The sequence below is a fragment of the Hemitrygon akajei genome, chromosome 7, assembly GCF_048418815.1.
Source record: "Hemitrygon akajei chromosome 7, sHemAka1.3, whole genome shotgun sequence".
In the NCBI taxonomy this organism is placed as follows: Eukaryota; Metazoa; Chordata; class Chondrichthyes; order Myliobatiformes; family Dasyatidae; genus Hemitrygon; species Hemitrygon akajei.
The window spans coordinates 131,723,097-131,744,471 of NC_133130.1; the positions used below are offsets into that span (position 1 = coordinate 131,723,097).

The 21,375-nt window shown below is 50.5% G+C and overlaps 1 protein-coding gene across 1 annotated transcript in view; it reads right to left on the reverse strand.

Annotated features, from left to right (window-relative positions):
* The window catches only part of adgrd1 (adhesion G protein-coupled receptor D1), a 145,623-nt gene that overhangs the window by 59,614 nt on the left and 64,634 nt on the right, over window positions 1–21,375 (reverse strand). The window contains exon 12 of the mRNA XM_073050279.1: window positions 7,965–8,040. Within this exon, the coding sequence (XP_072906380.1) occupies window positions 7,965–8,040 (76 nt within the window). The remainder of the gene's footprint in view (window positions 1–7,964; window positions 8,041–21,375) is intronic.

A 21,375-nucleotide genomic window follows, 5' to 3' on the forward strand; every position in this document is an offset into this window, starting at 1 on the left:
GGGTGGGATGCCACGGGAGGGGTGTGGGGACAGGTGGCAGGGGTGGGATGCCACGGGAGGGGTGTGGGGACAGGTGGCAGGGGTGGGATGCCACAGGAGGGGTGTGGGGACAGGTGGCAGAGAAGGAGTGCCAGGAGAGGGGTTGGCGCGAGTGCAGACACACCCAGCTCTGAGACACCAGGCAAGGTCATTTGATTCTAAACAATTGGTTAATGTCTCTCTGGTGCTTCCCACTCCCTCCCATCTCCCTTCCCCTTTTCCCAACCATGATTCCCCTCTCCCTGCCCCCTTCCCACTCTCAGTCCACAATAGAGACCCATATCAGAATCAGGTTTATCATCACTCACATGTCATGAAATTTCCGGTTTACGATGGTGCCCGTGAGCCTCAGTGGGTTCTAGTCGGTGGCTAACGATACACAGATAGTAACTAAATACTTTGTTAATCACACTTTTGTCTGTCAAACAATCATGACAAGTTACAGTCTGTAACTTCCCTTGAACTTTGATGTGGCAGAGTTGAGGCAAGGCGAGGCAGCAGGCCCGTTGCCGAGAGCGTGTATAATCAGGCACAGGCCTGTTGCCGAGAGCGTGTATAATCAGGCACAGGCCCGTTGCCGAGAGCGTGTATTATCAGGCACAGGCCCGTTGCCGAGAGCGTGAATAATCAGGCACAGGCCCGTTGCCGAGAGCGTGTATAGTCAGGCACAGGCCCGTTGCCGAGAGCGTGAATAATCAGGCACAGGCCCGTTGCCGAGAGCGTGTATTATCAGGCACAGGCCCGTTGCCGAGAGCGTGTATTATCAGGCACAGGCCCGTTGCCGAGAGCGTGTATAATCAGGCACAGGCCCGTTGCCGAGAGCGTGAATAATCAGGCACAGGCCCGTTGCCGAGAGCATGTATTATCAGGCACAGGCCCGTTGCCGAGAGCGTGTATTATCAGGCACAGGCCCGTTGCCGAGAGCGTGTATAATCAGGCACAGGCCCGTTGCCGAGAGCGTGAATAATCAGGCACAGGCCCGTTGCCGAGAGCATGTATTATCAGGTACAGGCCCGTTGCCGAGAGCGTGTATTATCAGGCACAGGCCCGTTGCCGAGAGCGTGTATAATCAGGTACAGGCCCGTTGCCGAGAGCGTGTATAGTCAGGCACAGGCCCGTTGCCGAGAGCGTGTATAATCAGGCACAGGCCCGTTGCCGAGAGCGTGTATAGTCAGGCACAGGCCCGTTGCCGAGAGCGTGTATAATCAGGCACAGGCCCGTTGCCGAGAGCGTGAATAATCAGGCACAGGCCCGTTGCCGAGAGTGTGTATAATCAGGCACAGGCCCGTTGCCGAGAGCGTGTATAGTCAGGCACAGGCCCGTTGCCGAGAGCGTGAATAATCAGGCACAGGCCCGTTGCCGAGAGCGTGTATAATCAGGCACAGGCCCGTTGCCGAGAGCGTGTATAATCAGGCACAGGCCCGTTGCCGAGAGTGTGAATAATCAGGCACAGGCTGCATCGAGGCCCCGTGTTCCAGGTCCCAGAGTGTATCAACGTGACTGAACGTGATTTTCGGATGGAGATTTACAGGCCGAATCTAGGCAGCAAAGCCAGCGTATCCAAGAGGCAGAACCCATTGTTCAGACAGAGATTTAAGCGTTGGGCCGGATTGGGAAGGTCAGAGTGTTGGGGCCTGAGGTGAGGTATGGGCCAGTTCAGATTGCTGTTCCATGGCGTTTACTTGGCTCTGCCTGGAACTAGGAGACCCTCTTTACGGACTTTAGCACAGAAACACTATTTGTTTGTGGTTACTGTTTGCATGGTTTTTGTTCTTTGCTCATTGGATGTTATTTCATTCTTTTATTGTATACAGCTTTTTTATGGGCATGATGGTTTATTTTATTCTCTGCACACTGGGTGTTAGACAGTTTTATATATATAATGTTTTTTTTGGGCATCTTTGTGGCTGCCTGTAAGGAGATGAATCTCAAGGTTGTATAATGCATGCATACTTTGATAATAAATGTACTTTGAACGTTGAAATTTGGTTTTTTTTGTGGCAGCAGTACAGTGCAATACATAAAATTACTATAGTACTGTGCAAAAGTCTTAGGCACCGTAGCTGTATACATCATGTGCGGAAGGCTTTGGCACAGGACTGTACCTCAAGGCATACAGTGAAATGTGTTATTTGCATTAACAAGAAACACTGTGCTGGGGCAGCCCATAATTTTCACCACCCTTTAGGTCCCAACGTAACATGCCTTACCCGCGTGCCTTTGCACTGTGGGAGGAAACTGGAACATGTCCCTCTGTGCTCCCCCCCCTCAGCCACTTGCGTAGCATTCCCACCTCACCCCCCCGGAGCACCCTGACGAAACGTACGAGGTCACAGGGAGAAAGTACAAACTCCTTACAGACACAGGCTGGAATTGAACGCTGACCGTCGATTGCCGGCACAGTAAAGCGTTACTACCAAGGCGGAGAAGGGAGCCTGCTGTGGTGAAGGGTTGTCGTGGGAGGGTAGGTAGAGTCTGAAAGGATGAGGGTGATGTTATCCTGCAGGGATACGTGCTATCTCCGTTGGATATGAAGTGCACAACTGGGAATCACAGACTCAGTCTTTCTGGACTGAGAAAGGGGGATCAGATTAGTTCATGGAGGAATGGAATCACTGCTACGCTATCATGTCGCCCTCCCTGTTATCTCCCAAGCAGGAGCCAGTACGGGCTTACTAGTGCCACTGTGGACTTTGGGTAATTCCCTGCTGGCACTGAACCTCAAATATGTTCATTCTACTGACCTGCTCCTCCTGAAGGGTGGGCGTGAATGGTGAATGTAACCCAGACCACCAGGTTCAGAAACAGTTGTCACCTCTCAGCCATCAGGAAGGAGGTACAGGAGCCTCAGGACTCACTCCACCAGGTTCAGGAACAGTTATTACCCCTCAACCATCAGGAAGGAGGTACAGGAGCCTCAGGACTCACTCCACCAGGTTCAGGAACAGTTATCACCTCTCAGCCATCAGGAAAGAGGTACAGGAGCCTCAGGACTCACTCCACCAGGTTCAGGAACAGTTATTACCCCTCAACCAGCAGGCTCTCGAACAAAGGGGATACCTTCACACAACCTCACTTGCCCCATCATTGAAATTTCCCACAACCCATGGACTTTCAAGGACTCTTCATCTCATGTTCTTGATATTTATTGCTTATTTATTTATCACAGTGCTGTGCAAAGGTCTTTGGCACATATATATATGTAGTTAGATTGCTAAGAGTTTTGCGAAGTACTGTAGCAATCTCTATCGTGGCTGATTTACTTCTCATTTTTCTCCTACCTTCTTCCTGTAACCTTTGACACTTTGACGAATCAACCTCCACTTTAAATACGCCCAAAGACCTGGCCTCCACGGCCACTTGTGGTAATACATTCCACAGATGCACCACCCTCTGGCTAAAGAAATTCCCCCTCACCTCTGCTCTAAAGGGACATCCTTTTATTCTGAGGCTGTGCCCTCTGGTCCTAGACTCCCCCACCATAGGAAACATCCTCTCCACATCCACTCTATCTGTGCCCTCTGGTCCTAGACTCCCCCACTATAGGAAACATCCTCTCCACATCCACTCTATCTGTGTCCTCTGGTCCTAGACTCCCCCACTATAGGAAACGTCCTCTCCACATCCACTCTATCTGTGTCCTCTGGTCCTAGACTCCCCCACTATAGGAAACATCCTCTCCACATCCACTCTATCTGTGTCCTCTGGTCCTAGACTCCCCCACTACAGGAAACATCCTCCCCACATCCACTCTATCTGTGTCCTCTGGTCCTAGACTCCCCCACTATAGGAAACGTCCTCTCCACATCCACTCTATCTGTGTCCTCTGGTCCTAGACTCCCCCACTATAGGAAACATCCTCTCCACATCCACTCTATCTGTGTCCTCTGGTCCTAGACTCCCCCACTATAGGAAACGTCCTCTCCACATCCACTCTATCTGTGTCCTCTGGTCCTAGACTCCCCCACTATAGGAAACGTCCTCTCCACATCCACTCTATCTGTGTCCTCTGGTCCTAGACTCCCCCACTATAGGAAACGTCCTCTCCACATCCACTCTATCTGTGTCCTCTGGTCCTAGACTCCCCCACTATAGGAAACATCCTCTCCACATCCACTCTATCTGTGTCCTCTGGTCCTAGACTCCCCCACTATAGGAAACATCCTCTCCACATCCACTCTATCTGTGCCCTCTGGTCCTAGACTCCCCCACCATAGGAAACATCCTCCCCACATCCACTCTATCTGTGCCCTCTGGTCCTAGACTCACCCACTATAGGAAACATCCTCCCCACATCCACTCTATCTGTGTCCTCTGGTCCTAGACTCCCCCACCATAGGAAACATCCTCTCCACATCCACTCTATCTGTGTCCTCTGGTCCTAGACTCCCCCACCATAGGAAACATCCTCTCCACATCCACTCTATCTGTGCCCTCTGGTCCTAGACTCCCCCACTATAGGAAACATCCTCTCCACATCCACTCTATCTGTGTCCTCTGGTCCTAGACTCCCCCACTATAGGAAACGTCCTCTCCACATCCACTCTATCTGTGTGCTCTGGTCCTAGACTCCCCCACTATAGGAAACATCCTCTCCACATCCACTCTATCTGTGTCCTCTGGTCCTAGACTCCCCCACTATAGGAAACATCCTCTCCACGCCCACTCTATCTGTGTCCTCTGGTCCTAGACTCCCCCACTATAGGAAACATCCTCTCCACGCCCACTCTATCTGTGTCCTCTGGTCCTAGACTCCCCCACTATAGGAAACATCCTCTCCACATCCACTCTATCTGTGCCCTCTGGTCCTAGACTCCCCCACTATAGGAAATATCCTCTCCACACCCACTCTATCTGTGTCCTCTGGTCCTAGACTCCCCCACTATAGGAAACATCCTCTCCACACCCACTCTATCTGTGTCCTCTGGTCCTAGACTCCCCCACTATAGGAAACATCCTCTCCACATCCACTCTATCTGTGCCCTCTGGTCCTAGACTCCCCCACTATAGGAAATATCCTCTCCACACCCACTCTATCTGTGTCCTCTGGTCCTAGACTCCCCCTCTATAGGAAACATCCTCTCCACATCCACTAATGAAATTCCTCCTCAACTCTGTTCAAAATGGCCACCCTTCTATTCTGAGACTGTGTCCTATGGTCCTAAACTTCTCCACTGTAGCTACAGGGAACATCTTCTTCACGTCCACTCTGCCTGGGCCAATCTTCTTGCCCTCTCATCCTATCCACTCCTCAGCCTTTGCAGTTGCTTTGATCCTTCAAAATCTTCCTCTCCCACCCAGCTCACTGACCAGAGTCGTACACCACAGAAACAGGCCCTTCAGCACAAATAGTCGATACTGACCCAAGATGTCCCATTTTCCAGCATTAGGCACATAACCTTCTAAGCCTTTCCTACCCACCTACCTGCCCAGATGTCTTGGCTGCACTCAACCTTTCCACAGCCCACTGCCTGACCACAGGCCCCTCTCCCAAGCCTCGGCCAGCATGACGGAGAATCGCGAGCAGATCCCAAGACGCAAGATCACCATGGCAAATTTTGGCAGCTCTCCAGCCGCTAAAGGCCTTTGAACTATTTTTAAATGTCTGTCTGCAAAGACATTTAGACAACGCTTAAACGGCTTTAAATCGTTTTTAAAACCAAAAATGGTTTTAAATCATTTTTAAAATCAAAAATGGTTTAACACACATATCACTAAAACATGACAATATTAAAGCAAAACTAATGAAAGCAACTCCAACGTTCATCTTTTCCTCCGGTTGGCATTCACCCCCTCCATCCCTCCACAGGCAGAGGGTGTCTGGAAGCAGGAAGGACCTGGGTCCTCGTCCCGCCTGTCAGCCGAGCCCTCCCTGCCCCTGGGTCAAGAGCCAGAGCCTGGGATTGTCAGATGGCTACAACACAACACAACCAAGTAATGTCGAGTGGTAATCCCCGAGCGGGGACCCTATCCAGAGCCCCCCCCCCCAATGCATTTACTCTCGGAGGGGGCTGGAGAGAGCTAGACTTTGCACATCTCTACTCACGTCATTGTACAGATGATCAGGAGAGAGCATCCTGACAAGCTGCATCACTGCACCGTACGGAAACTGTACAGCGGCGGACAGGACGGCTCCACAACGGGTCGTCAAAACTGCCCAACCACCACCGGCACCAGCCTGCCCACCGTCACGGACATAGATAGAGAATGGAGCCGGGAAAGGGCCAGTGACATCGTGAAGGATCCCACTCACCCGGCTCATGGACTGTTTGTCCCACTCCCATCGGGGAGGAGGCTACGTAGCATCCACACCAGGACCACCAGACTCAAAAGCAGTCACTTTCCCCAAGCAGTGAGGCTGATCAACACCTCCACCCACTAACCCACCCCTCCACACCCCCAACCACCACTACTTCATCATTTCCTGTCAGTCACTTTTATATACTGGCACTCCTGTGTGCCTCTCTCTCTCTCTCCCTCCCTCTTTTGTCCATTATGCCCCTGGCATTTGGGGCGGCAATGAAGGTCCTCCATCTCTGGAGGTGTTCAGGATTTCCTTCATCGTGTCACTAGCTTCCTCTCGGTTTTCACCACTGTCAGGCATACAGATCCCGGGCGGAGACTCAGGAATACCGTCACGCTCAGATGTAGAAGGATTCTTCATTGCTGTTTCCGTAACAGTTTTTACCAGTCAGCGTTGTTAGCCCTGAGCTGAACCCCTGAACCTGGAGGACCGGTGGCCCACTCTTAGTCTGACCTCTACCCTTTGACCTTTGGCAAACCTAGGGCCAATGACATTGTGAAGGATCCCACCCACCCTGCTCGTGGACTGTTTGTCCCACTCCCATCAGGGAGGAGGCTACGTAGCATCCACACCAGGACCACCAGACTCAAAACCAGTTACTTTTTGACCTGGTGACCCACCAGGAGCCAAAGCACAAGGCCCTGACTCCAGCCAACGTAGCTCTCCGGGTCACTGAGGCACGCAAGCCTCCAAACCCCACAACGTCAGTGATCCTCTTGGAGGTCTCCTGTGTCTAACGTCACTTTATGGACATACAATCAATGTATATAAGCAATGTATTTATATTTACTGTGTTTTTTAATTATTATTACTCTGTTCTGACAGGGTGACTCTCCCTCAGTACGTTGTGGAGTTCGAACCTGACTCTAAAGGTCCCAGATTTTTGAAGGCTTTTACTTAGCAGCCTTGCTGGCCCAACAGTTATTATTTCCTGTGATCTGTACAGTTCTTATTAAAGCAGTGAACTGTTCAGTCCATGTCTGTACCTATCCCTCTGCCCTTGCTCCATCACTGAGCACGTGTCAGGAACTTTACCCCGTGGCTTGTCGGCTGACGGGTGCCTTAGGGGGGAGACCGCGGAAAACCCCCGGCTCCCCTTGGCACCCCGGGATCAGCGAGTCTCAGCCGGACTGAGGAACAGCTCCTCTGACTGGGCAGCTGTCCCTCAGCTTGGCTGTGGAGATCGAGCCTGATTCTAAAGGCCTCGGGTTCCAAGGGATACCCTGGGATACACTCAGGACAGAGCACAAAAAGCCCTCAGACAGGACGAGACGGGCCTGGGTGCCGGTCCTGCCGCAGACATTGTTTGGCCACGGCACAGAGACAGAGCTGCTGGAAACCACCAAGAGCTCCTGGCTCTGCGTCAGCCCTGGTTCAGTCAGAGCTGGAAGGGAAGGCAGAGGCTCCCTACGACCACTCAAACACTTCCACCATCAGGTTTTCCAGAAACTTCTGGCCTTGGATCACGGCAAACCCCGGCAGGATTGTGATTAAGATCCTTGGCAGTACACGCTGTGAAGGTGGCCCCGAGCCCTCAGCCTCGGAGGCTGGTGAAGCATCCCCACCAGAGGAGGGGGTGGTGCAGAACACTGTTAGCCCGAGGCTCCGGAGAGTCACTTACTTGGTCTTTAGAGGGTTGATCTGCCTGTAGAACTGGTGCATGCTGTGGTAGAACATACCCACCATCAAGACTTGTTCTGTGGAACATAGAACAGAGACATCAGAGCAGGTTAATGAGGCTCTCAGAATTGGCATCGCTTACTGTAGTGATTTTATGTATTGCCCTGTCTTGCTGCCACAAAAACAAATTTCATGACGTATGTGAGTGATGATAAACCTGATTCTGATCTGGGTCTCTATTGTGGACTGAGAGTGGGAAGGGGGCAGGGAGAGGGGAATCATGGTTGGGAAAAGGGGAAGGGAGAGGGGAGGGAGCAGGAAGCACCAGAGAGACATTCTGTAATGATCAATAAACCAATTGTTTGGAATCAAATGACCTCGCCTGGAGTCTCAGGGCTGGGAGTGTCTGCACCAGGGCCACCCCCCACCCCTCCGCCAGCACTCCTTCTCTGCCACCTGTCCCCCCACCCCTCCTGTTCGGGGGGGGGGGGAGAGAACAAAATACTGAGGTGGTGTTCATCAGTTTCACTGTCCATCCAGAAATCGGATGGCAGAGGGGAAGAAGCTGTTCCTGAATCGCTGAGTGTGTGTCTTCAGGCTCCTGTACCTCCTCCCTGATGGTAGCAATGAGGACAAATTCCGACTTGGGCGATGAGGTCCTAAATGATGGATGCTGCCTTTTTGAGGCATCACCTTTTGAAGATGTCCTGCATGATCCAGCAGTCACCCTCTGTCCTATAGACAGACACACACACACTCACACAATGTGGTGAACTACATATACCTGTCTGGACACCCCCCCCCACCCCCCCCCCCCAGCTGACTGCTCCTGTGGCTCCTCCCACAGACCCCGGTATAAAGGCGATTGGGGACTCCGCCCCGGCCTCTCAGTCTCCAGGATGTAGTGTGGTGGTCAATTGCTGCTTGTTCTTTCTTTCAGTCAATAAAAGCCGATATCTCGTCTCACGTCTCAGAGAGTTATTGATGGTGCATCACACACACACACACTCACACGCACACTCACACGCACACACACACACATGCACGCGCACACACACGCACACACACACGCACACACACACACACACACGCACACACACACACACTCACAATCACACACACACACAGACACACACAATCACACACACAGACACACACACACAATCACACACAGACACACACACACACTCACATACTCACACGCACACACACTCACACGCACACACACACTCACACACACACTCACATGCACACACACACTCACACACACACACTCACACACACACACACACTCACACACACACACACACACTGACTCACACACTCACACACACTCACACTCACACACACTCACACACACACACACACACTCACACACACACACACACACACACTCACACACACACACACACACTCACACACACACACACACACACACACTCACACACACACACACACACACACACACACACACACACTCACACACACACACACTCACACTCACACACACTCACACACACACACACACACTCACACACACACACACACACACACACACACACACTCACACTCACACACACTCACACACACACACACACACACACACACTCACACGCACACACACTCACACACACACACACACACACTCACACACACACACACACACACACACTCACACTCACACACACTCACACTCACACACACTCACACACACACACACACACACACACTCACACGCACACACACTCACACGCACACACACACTCACACACACACTCACATGCACACACACACACTCACACACACACACACACTCACACACACACACACACTCACACACACACACACACACACACACACACACACACTCACACACACACACACACACTGACTCTCACACACACACACACTCACACACCTGGTGACTTTAACGATATGTTAATATTGTGGCAACCAGTTCATGAGCCAGGACCTTGCGTCAGGGTATCTCTCAGCCACGACCTCTGGCACACAGCCGTGAAATTCTTCAAATTCCAACAAAATGATAAAACTAAACCCACAGTAAAAATCTGTAATTGCTGTTAAGACTGTAAGACGTAGGAGCAGAATGAGGCCACTCAGTCCATCGCACCTACTCTACCGTTCCATCATGGCTGAATTATTACCCCTCTCAATCGCAGTCTCCTGCCTTCTCCCCATATCCCTTCATGCCCTGACTAATCAACCTCCGCTTCAAATATACCCAATGACTTGGCCTCTGTAGCCACTTGTAGCAAAGAAATCCACACGGTCAGCACACACTGGCTAAAGACATTGCTCCTCATCTCCATTCTCAAGGGACATCGCTCTGTTCTGAGGCTGTGTCCTCTGGTTCGAGACCCGTCCACTCTCGGACGATCGCTCCTATACGTGATTATCAGTAAGAATCGACTCAACGCTGGCATGGTCGATGTTCTTGGAAAGGTCCTCAGTGGTGAGGTTAACTTGCTGCCATTCCCAGCCGCTCGCAAATCTCGTGACACTCTCCACACATCAGTAACTCCTAACTCCGAGACCAGACTAATGCCCCTTTGTCAAATTCCACGCGCTCTCTCTATCGAAACATCTCTTCTCTGCTTGCTTGTGAGTCGTGCCCAGAGAACGCCACGCTCCACGGGGCTGTGTTACATTCCATTCCCTCCGATTGTTTAATGTCATTTCCCGTACACAAGTGTAAAGCAGAACGGAATAATTGTTACTCCAGATCCGATGCAGCACAAAAAAAACAGTGAGATAAAGAAAGCAAAGATAATCTAAAAATCCAATAAACAGAAATGCATAAGACAGCTTATATACATTAATTGTATGTCCATAAAGTGACGCTCGGCTCAGGAGTGTCTGTACATAAGGTGACTCTGACAGGAAATGATGAAGTAGTGGTGGTTGGAGGTGGGGAGGGGTGGGTTAGTGGGTGGAGGTGTCGATCAGCCTCACTGCTTGGGGGAAAGTAACTGTTTGAGTCTGGAGGTCCTGGCGAGGATGCTACGTAGCCTCCTCCCCGATGGGAGTGGGGCCTCTCCAACGGGGCTCAGCGAAAGCCAGGTCTGAATTGCATAGCCTCCCATGTCCCAGCGTTAGGGGAACGGGCTGCAGTGGGAGCTTCACACCCCCCGCCCATGCACAGCAGGCCTGTAACGAGAGTGGCAGGTTCACTGTAAGGACCTGGGAGGAGAGGATCTATCCTGGACCCGACACATTGACATAAGAGATTGAGCAGATGCTGCAAACACACTCAGCAAGGTCAGGCAGCGTCCATTTTGTAGCTCTGGGTTTTTATGGAATGCGGTTGCTAGCCCCAATCCCAACCCTCCTCCTTTTGCATCCGGGCTTGGGACCATCCATTCGGGAGTTCATTAGTCCATGCTAAATTGTTTTGCTGTCCAACCCACCCGACTCATGGACTGTTTGTCCCACTCCCATCGGGGAGGAGGCTACGTAGCATCCACACCAGGACCACCAGACTCAAACAGTTACTTTCCCCAAGCAGTGAGGGTGATCAACACCTCCACCCACTAACCCACCCCTCTACACCCCCAACAACCACTACTTCATCATTTCCTGTCAGAGTCACCGTCATGTACAGAGAGTCCTGTGTGCCTTTCTCCCACTTTTGCTGGCGTTTAGGGCAGCAATGAAGGTTCTCCATCTCTGATGGTGTTCAGGGTTTCCTTCATCATGTCCGTAGCTTCCTCTCGGTTTTCTCTACTGTCAGGCATAAAAATCCCGGGCGGAGACTCGGGAATACCGTCACACTCAGATGTATAAGGATTCTTCATTGCTATTTCCATAACAGTCTTGTTTGACCAGTCAGGGTTGTTAGACCTGAGCTCAACCCCTGAACCCGGAGGACCGGTGGACCACTCTTAGTCTGACCTCTAACCTTTGACCTATTTGGCAGAGGTGACCCTACCAAGAGCCAAAGCACAAGGCCCTGACTCCAGCCAACGTAGCTCTCCGGGTCACTGAGGCACACAAGCCTCCAAACCAATGACAAGGTTGTGGTCCTCTTGGAGGTCTCCTGTGTCTAGTGTTACTATATGGACATACAATCAATGTATATAAGCAATGTACTTATATCACCAGACTCAGCGAGTTCATCGTCTAGTGCCATTGACCCACAACTGGGACTATAGCCCTCCTGCCACTCATAGACATATCCAAACTTCTTTTAAACATGGTCATCAAACCCACATCCAGCACTTCCACTGGCAGCTCATTCCCATTCCCAACCTTTACTAAGCCAAGGAGCAGTACCATTCCTGCAAGAGGACCACAGCTTTGCCGTAGGGTTTGGGGGCTTGCATCCCTCAGTGACCCGGAGAGCTATGCTGGGTTTTTGCTTTGGCTCTTGGTAGGGTCACCCAGGGCATAGAGGTCGAAGGGTAGAGGCCACATTCAAAGTGGTCCACCGGTCCTCCAGGTTTGGGCGTTCAGCTTGGGGCTAACAACCCTGACAGGTCGAACAAAACTGTTACAGAAACAGCAATGAAGAATCCTTCTACATCTGAGTATTCCTGAGTCCCCACCCGGGATTTGCATGACTGACAGCAGTGAAAACCGAGAGGAAGCTACTGACACGATGAAGGAAGCCCTGAATACCACCAGAGATGGAGAACCTTCACTGCTGCCCTCAACACCAACAGTGTAACGGGCGGTAAGTAAGCACGGCCTACCGTTAACTGAGGGGTCGTGGACACCAGGTTGGAAACCCTGCTCGAAGTAAAGACATTCCCGCTCAGGTTTGCCTTGTGAGGGCGACGCAGGGGAGTGGCCGGAATGACAAGGCTGAGGGAGAGGGGAAGGAGGACAAGCTGGCAGGTGACAGGTGAGACCAGGTGAGGGGGAGAGGGGAATGAAGTCGGAAGTGGTGAGGGGACAAGGTGGAAGAGGTAAAGAGCGAAGAAGAAGGAATTTGATAGGACAGGAGAGTGGACCATTGGAGAAAGGGAAGGAGGAGGGCGAAGCAGGTGGAAGTGATAGGCAGGTGAGCCGAGAGAAGAAATGAGAGGGGAACCGGAATGGGAAATGGACAGAGAGGAGGGGAGGGGAGAGAAATCGATGTTCATCCATAAACTGTATCCAAAACTCCATGTTGTCCTTTCCTCAACATCACACAACCTCTCGTGTCCAAAAACACATCCTACACAATCAGGAAAAGCTGTCTGCTTTTGGAGGGGGCTGGAGAGAGCTAGACTTTGCACATCTCTACTCACATCATTGTACAGATGATCAGGAGAGAGCATCCTGACAAGCTGCATCACTGCACCGTACGGAAACTGTACAGCGGCGGACAGGACGGCTCCACAACGGGTCGTCAAAACTGCCCAACCACCACCGGCACCAGCCTGCCCACCGTCACGGACATAGATAGAGAATGGAGCTGGAAAAGGGCCAGTGACATCGTGAAGGATCCCACCCACCCTGCTCATGTCCCACTCCCATCAGGGAGGAGGCTACATTCCATCCACACCAGGACCAACAGACTCAAAACCAGTTACTTTCCCCAAGCAGTGAGGCTGATCAACACCTCCACCCACTAACCCACCCCTCCACACCCCAACCACCACTACTTCATCATTTCGTGTCAGAGTCAGTGTATTTACAGACACTTCCGTGCCGAGCGTCACTCTGTGGAAATACAGTACAGTGCAAAAATCTCAGGCACAGATATATCACTAGGGTGACTAAGACTTTTACTGAGTACTGTATGTGTCAACGTGGAACGGAGAGTGAGTTTGTAAACCTGGCGGGAGCAAAGGAAGTTTGGAATGGCGAGGGTGGAGTGCCGTGGGAGGGGTGTGGTACAGGTGGCAGAGAAGGAGTGCCAGGGGTGGGTGCTGAGACGCCAGGCAAGGTCATCTGATTCCAAACAATTGGTTTATTGATCATCACAGAATGTCTCTCTGGTGCTTCCCACTCCCTCCCCTTTTCCCAATCATGATTCCCCTTCCCACTCTCAGTCCACAATAGAGACCCAGATCAGAATCAGGTTTATCATCGCTCACATGTGCCATGAAATTTGTTTTTCTTTCGTGGCAGCGGTACAGTGTGTTGTTCTCCTTTACACTTCTGTACTGGAAATGACATTAAACAATCCTGAATATTGAATAAGCAGTGGGTTAAGTGAGGAGTGATGTGCGATTTGGTCACTGCCTTTTCAATACCTCCAACTGAGACTTTAAGATCCAGGAAATCTAGCCCCCAGCAGTAAGGGGTGGTGAGGTCGAGGGACAGAATTGGACTGTTGAGCCCCCAGATACAATTAACACAGGGAGATAGACCTCAGCAGCCCGGCCCTAGGGGGGAATTCACCCCCCCGAGTGTCCGAGGGAGCAGGCCAAGGCAATTCCCCCCACCACCCCAGCTGCTGGCGTTATCATGCGCTGGCTCACACAATGTGCAAACGTTTCCAGATCTGATTACACTTCAGCCAAAAAATGCATAAAGGAAAATTGAGGAGGAAATGACAGCATTCGGAATTACCTCATTAAGAATTAGTTTGTTCCCTGGGCAACGGGAGGCGGTCGGTCACTGGGCCCCACCATCCCTTGCTGGAGGGGCTCGGTGGGGGGGGGGGGGGACAGGGAATGCACAGCCATTTCCCACATGCCTGGGCAGATGGAAGAGAGGGGCTTAGAATATAGAACAGTACAGCACAGGGGAGGCCCTTCAGCCCACAACGTTGTGCTGGATCAATTCAATTAGTGATCAAATCACCAACTAAACTAATCCACATCCTTCCATCTTCCTCACAATCATAAACATCTCTTCAAAGTCTCCAATATTTCAGCCTCAACCACCCCTGACAGCACATTCCCAGCACCCATCACTCTGTGTGAAAAACTTGTTCTTCACATCTGCTTTGAAATGACCACCTCTCAACTTCAATGAGTGCTCTCTGCTGTTACACGTTACTACCCTGTGGAAAAGGTATTGTCTGTCTACTCTATCTGTGCCTCCATCAGCCTCCGCAGCTCCGGAGAAAACAGCTCGAGTTTGTCCAACTCGGCATCTATGGAAAAGAGTAAATAGTCAAAGTTTCGGGCCGAGACCCTTCATGGAGTCCCGATGAAGGGTCTCGGTCAGAAATGTCAGCTGTTTACCCTATTCAATAGACGCTGCCTGGCCTGAAGATTTCCTCCAGCATGTTGTGTGTGTTGCTCGGATTTCCAGCATCTGCAGATTTTCTCTTGTTCAAGTCTCACCCAACCCAGTGGAAAAAGCCTGTTTGCATTTACCCTGTATATATCCCTCATTATTTTGCATTTCTCAATCAAATCTCCCCTCATTCCTCCACTCCAGGGAATAAAATCCTAACAGTTCAACTTTTCCCTGTAACTCTGGTCCACAAGTCCCAGCAACAACTTTGTAAACTTTCTCTGTACTCTTTCAAACTTATTAATATTGATAGTCCTCTATACATCTATAAATTTGCCAACGACACAACTATCGTTGGTGACGAGGGGGTGTACGGAAGTGAGATATGTCAGCCGGGTGAGTAGTGTCGCAGCAACAACTTGCACTCTGCATCAGTAAGGCCAGGGGATTGTCTGTGGACTTCAGGAAGGGCAAGTCAAGGTTACACACACCTTACTGAGGCATCAGCGGAGGAAAGAGAGAGCAGTTTCAAGGTCCTGGGTCTCAACATCTCTGAAAACCTATCCTGGGCCCGACATATTGATCCAATTATAAATAAACCACAATAGCAGCTCTACTGCATTAGGAGTTTTGAGGAGATTTGGTATGACACCAAAGGCACTCGCAAATTTCTACAGATGTACTGTGGAGAGCATTCTGACTGGCTGCATCACCGATTGGTACAGGGGTGTGGGGGGGGGGGGCTACTGCACAGGATCAGATGAAAGTGCAGAGAGTTGTAAAGTCAGTCAGCTCCATCATGGGCATGTGCCTCCATTATATCCAGGTCATCTTCAAGGAGCAGGTCTCAAAAGGCAACATCCATCACTAAGGACCCCAGCACCCAGGACATGCCCTCTTCTCATTGCTACCATCAGGGAGGAGGTACAGGAGCCCGAAGGCACACACTCAGTGAGTCAGGAAAAGCTTCTTCCCCTCTGCCATCCGATTTCTGAATGGACAATGAGCCCATGAACACCACCTCACTACTTTTTTATTTCTATTTTTTCTGCACTACTTATTTAATTTTCATAAATAAAATTTCTGTAATTCAGGTCTTTCTTCCCTATTATTATGTATTGCATTGTACAGCTGCAACAAAGTCAACAGATTTTATGACATATTAAACCTGATATAAGTGTGTCTGCGACTTCTGCACAGTACTGCACGTATCCCAGAGATAATGAACCTGATCATGATAAAGGTGTTCTGATGGAGTTAACAACAGGGTGGTCGAGTTTCAGAATTTTAACTAGCTCGGGGAGCAGATGGGCTGGGGCAGGGGAGGAGTGGGAGATTGTGGGAGGTTTCTGATGGAAGCACGGAGGTACGTTCAGGGCGGTGGGAAGAGATCAGAGAAACAGGCCTGACTGAAGATCATCTTCAGCAGAGATCTGTGGGCCAGTTATCAGCCCCGGCATAAATCTTCAACAATCACCTCGGGGCTCTGGGCAAGTTTGAAGATTCATTCCTTCTTCATGTTTTGTTTCTAAACTTTTCGAAGACTTAGAGCCATTGAAGGCCTTTCTGCCCACTGACTCCATACTAACTCAATTATACTAAGCAAGGTTTAATGATCATATGTATATCCCCACTCCCCCACCCCGTAACCCACCCAGTCCAATCTCACTCCCCTGTACCCACCCAGTCCAATCTCACTCCCCCTGTACCCCACACAGTCCAATCTCACTCCCCCCATACCCACACAGTCCAATCTCACTCCCCCCATACCCACACAGTCCAATCCCACTCTCCCAGTACCCCACAGTCCAATCTCACTCCCCCCTGTACCCCACACAGTCCAATCTCACCCCCCATACCCCACCCAGTCCAAACTCACTCCCCAGTACCCCACCCAGTCCAATCTCACTCCCCTGTACCCACCCAGTCCAATCTCACTCCCCCTGTACCCCACAGTCCAATCTCACTCCCCCTGTACCCCACAGAGTCCAATCTCACTTCCCCATACCCCACCCAGTCCAATCTCACTCCCCCTGTACCCCACAGTCCAATCTCACTCCCCCCATACCTCACACAGTCCAATCTCACTCCCCCTGTACCCCACAGTCCAATCTCACTCCCCCGTACCCCACACAGTCCAATCTCACTCCCCCTGTACCCCACAGTCCAATCTCACTCCCTCCATACCCCACACAGTCCAATCCCACTCTCCCAGTACCCCACAGTCCAATTTCACTCCCCCCATACCCCACACAGTCCAATCTCACTCCCCCAGTACCCCACAGTCCAATCTCACTCCCCCTGTACCCCACAGTCCAATCTCACTCCCCCCATACCCCACACAGTCCAATCTCACTCCCCCAGTACCCTACAGTCCAATCTCACTCCCCCTGTACCCCACACAGTCCAATCTCACTCCCCCTGTACCCCACAGTCCAATCTCACTCCCCCCATATCCCACACAGTCCAATCTCACTCCCCCAGTACCCCACAGTCCAATCTCACCCCCCCGTACCCCACATAGTCCAATCACTCCCCATACCCCACCGTCCAATCTCACTCCCCTGTACCCCACCATCCAATCCCACTCTCCCAGTACCCCACTGTCCAATCTCACTCCCCGTTACCGCACCCAACACTTCTGGAGAACTGTGTTCAGTTCTGGTCGCCCCACTGTAAGAAGAGTGTTGAGGTTTTGGAGAGAGTGCAGGAGAGGTTTCCCAGGATGCTGCCTGGTTTAGAGGGCAGGTGCTATCACGAGAGGCTGGATAAACTTGGGTTGTTTTCTCTGCGGGGGGGAGGCTGAGGGAGATCTGATCGAGGTTTATAAGGTTATGAGGGGTATAGATAAGGTCCTCCAAGAGGACCACAACTTTGCCGTAGGGTTTGGGGGCTTGTGTGCCTCAATGACTCGGAGAGCTGTGTTGGCTGGAGTCGGAGCTTTGTGCTTTGGCTCTTGGTAGGGTCACTCCTGCCCAGCAGGTCAAAGGGTAGAGGCCAGCCAAAGTCTCCAGGTTCGGGGGTTCAGCTCAGGGCTAACAAGCCTAACTGGCAAAACAAAATTGTTACAGAAACAGCAATGAAGAATCCTTCTACGTCTGAGTGTGACGGTATTCCCGAGTCTCCACCCGGGACTTGTATGACTGACAGATGTGAAAACCGAGAGGAAGCGATTGGCATGAAGAAGCCCTGGACACCACCAGAGAGGGAGGTCCTTCCTGCTGCCCGAAACGCCAGCATCCTAACGGGGAGAGGGAGAGGGGCAGGGAGCTGATGTTCTTGTTGCGTTTTGTGCAGGAGAAGGGGTGATGGGGGGAGAGAGGGTTGATGATCTTGTTGCATTTTGATTTGTGCCGGGGGGCTGGGTTTGATGTTTCTCTCTGAAGTGACTTCCATGGGATTGTTTCTTGTTATATGGCTATCTGGAGAAGAACCTCAGGGTCGTATACTGCATACATTCTTTAATAATAAACGAACCTTTGAACCTCCAAAATAAACACTGGAGTGCCTCGTTTGCATCACAGACCAAACACAGTCCGAGGATTTGTGGGGGCAGCCCGCGAGTGTCACCAAGCTTCCAGCACCAGCGTAGCATGCCCGCATCTTACCAGCACCGACCAGAGCATCTTTGGAATTTGGGAGGAAACCTGGTCGCCCAGGGGAAACCCACACAGTCACAGAGTGAACATACACACTGCTGAATGAACCCCAGTCGCTGATGCTACAACAGCATTGTGGTCTTCAGGGAGGTGCAGATGAACCGTCCCCCTCTGCACACACATGCCTCCTCCGTAGAGAGAGTTAAGTGCACCAAGTTCCTGAGAGTTTGCATCACAGATGGCCTCAATAGACAATAGACAGTAGGTGCAGGAGTAGGCCATTTGGCCCTTCTAGCCAGCACTGCCATTCACTGTGATCATGGCTGATCATATACAATCAGTACCCCGTTCCTGCCCTCTCCCTATATCCCTTGACCCCGCTATCTATCAGAGCTCTATCTAACTCTCTCTTGAATGCATCCAGAGACTTGGCCTCCACTGCCTTCTGGGGCAGAGCATTCCACATATCCACCACACTCTGGGTGAAAAAGTTTTTCCGCATCTCTGTTCTAAATGGCCTACCCCTTATTCTTAAACTGTGGCCTCTAGTTCTGGACTCACCCATCAGCGGGAACATGCTTCCTGCCTCCAGTGTGTCCAATCCCTTAATAATCTTATATGTTTCAATCAGATCCCCTCTCATCCTTCTAAATTCCAGTGTATACAAGTCCAGTCGCTCCAATCTTTCAACATATGACAGTCCCGCCATTCCGGGAATTAACCTTGTGAACCTACACTGCACTCCCTCAATAGCAAGAATGTCCTTCCTCAAATTTGGAGACCAAAACTGCACACAATACTCCAGGTGGGGTCTCACCAGGGCCCTGTACAGCTGCAGAAGGACCTCTTTACTCCTATACTCAATTCCTCTTGTTATAAAAGCCAGCATGCCATTAGCTTTCTTCACTGCCTGCTGTACCTGCATGCTTGCTTTCATTGACTGATGTACAAGAACATCTAGATCTCGTTGTACTTCCCCTTTTCCTAACTTGACTCCATTTAGATAGTAATCTACCTTCCTGTTCTTGCCACCAAAGTGGATAATCTCACATTTATCCACATTAAACTGCATCTGCCATGCATCTGCCCACTCACCCAACCTGTCCAAGTCACCCTGCATTCTCATAACATCCTCCTGACATTTCACACTGCCACCCAGCTTTGTGTCATCAGCAAATTTGTTAATGTTACTTTTAATCCCTTCATCTAAATCATTAATGTATATTATAAACGTCTGCGGACCCAGCACCGAACCTTGCGGTACCCCACTGGTCATAGCCTGCCATTCCGACAGGGACCCGTTAATCACTACTCTTTGTTCCCTGTCAGCCAGCCAATTTTCAATACATGTCAGTACTCTGCCCCCAATACCATGTGGCCTAATTTTGCCCACTAATCTCCTATGTGGGACTTTATCAAAAGCTTTCTGGAAGTCCAGGTACACTACATCCACTGGCTCTCCCTTGTCCATTTTCATAGTTACATCCTCAAAAAACTCCAGAAGATTAGTCAAGCATGATTTTCCCTTCATAAATCCATGCTGACTCAGACTGATCCTTCTATTGCTATCCAAATGTGTCATAATTTCCTCTTTTATAATTGACTCCAGCATCTTTCCCACCACTGACGTCAGGCTAACTGGTCTATAATTCCCTGTTTCCTCTCTCCCTCCTTTCTTGAAAAGTGGGACATTAGCCACCCTCCAATCAGCAGGAACTGTTCCTGACTCTATAGAACATTGGAAAATGATTACCAATGCATCCACGATTTCTAGAGCCACCTCTTTAAGTACCCTGGGATGCAGACCATCAGGTCCCAGGGACTTATCAGCCTTCAGACTCAACAGTCTATCCAACACCGTTTCTTGCCTAATATAAATTTCCTCAGTTCATCCATTACCCTAGTTCCTTTGGCCACTATTACATCTGGGAGATTGTTTGTGTCTTCCCTATTGAAGACAGATCCAAAGTACCTGTTCAACTCATCTGGCATTTCCTTGTTCCCCATAATAAATTCACCCGTTTCTGTCTTCAATGGCCCAATTTTGGTCTTAACTATTTTTTTGCTATTCACATACCTAAAGAAGCTTTTACTATCCTCCTTTATATTCTTGGCTAGTTTACCTTCGTACCTCATTTTTTCTTGGCATATTGCCTTTTTTGTTATCTTCTGTTGCTCTTTAAAAGCTTCCCAGTCCTCCAGTTTCCTGCTCATCTTTGCTATGTTATACTTCTTCTCTTTTATTTTTATACTGCCCTTTACTTCCCTCATCAGCCACGGCCGCCCCTTACTCCCCTTAGGATCTTTCTTCCTCTTTAGAATGAACCGATCCTGCACCTTCTGCATTATTCCCAGAAATACCTGCCATTTTTGTTCCACTGTCCTCCCTGCTAGGGTATTGTTCCATTAAACTTTGGCCAGCTCCTCCCTCATAGCTCCATAGTTCCCTTTGTTCAACTGTAATACTGATACATCCGATTTTCCCTTCTCCTTCTCAAATTGTAGGTTAAAACATATCATATTATGGTCACTACCTCCTAATGGTTCCTTTACCTCGAGGTCCCTGATCAAATCCGGTTCATTGCACAACACTAAGTCTAGAATTGCCTTCTCCCTGGTAGGCTCCAGTACAAGCTGTTCTAAGAATCCATCTCGAAGGCACTCCACAAACTCCCT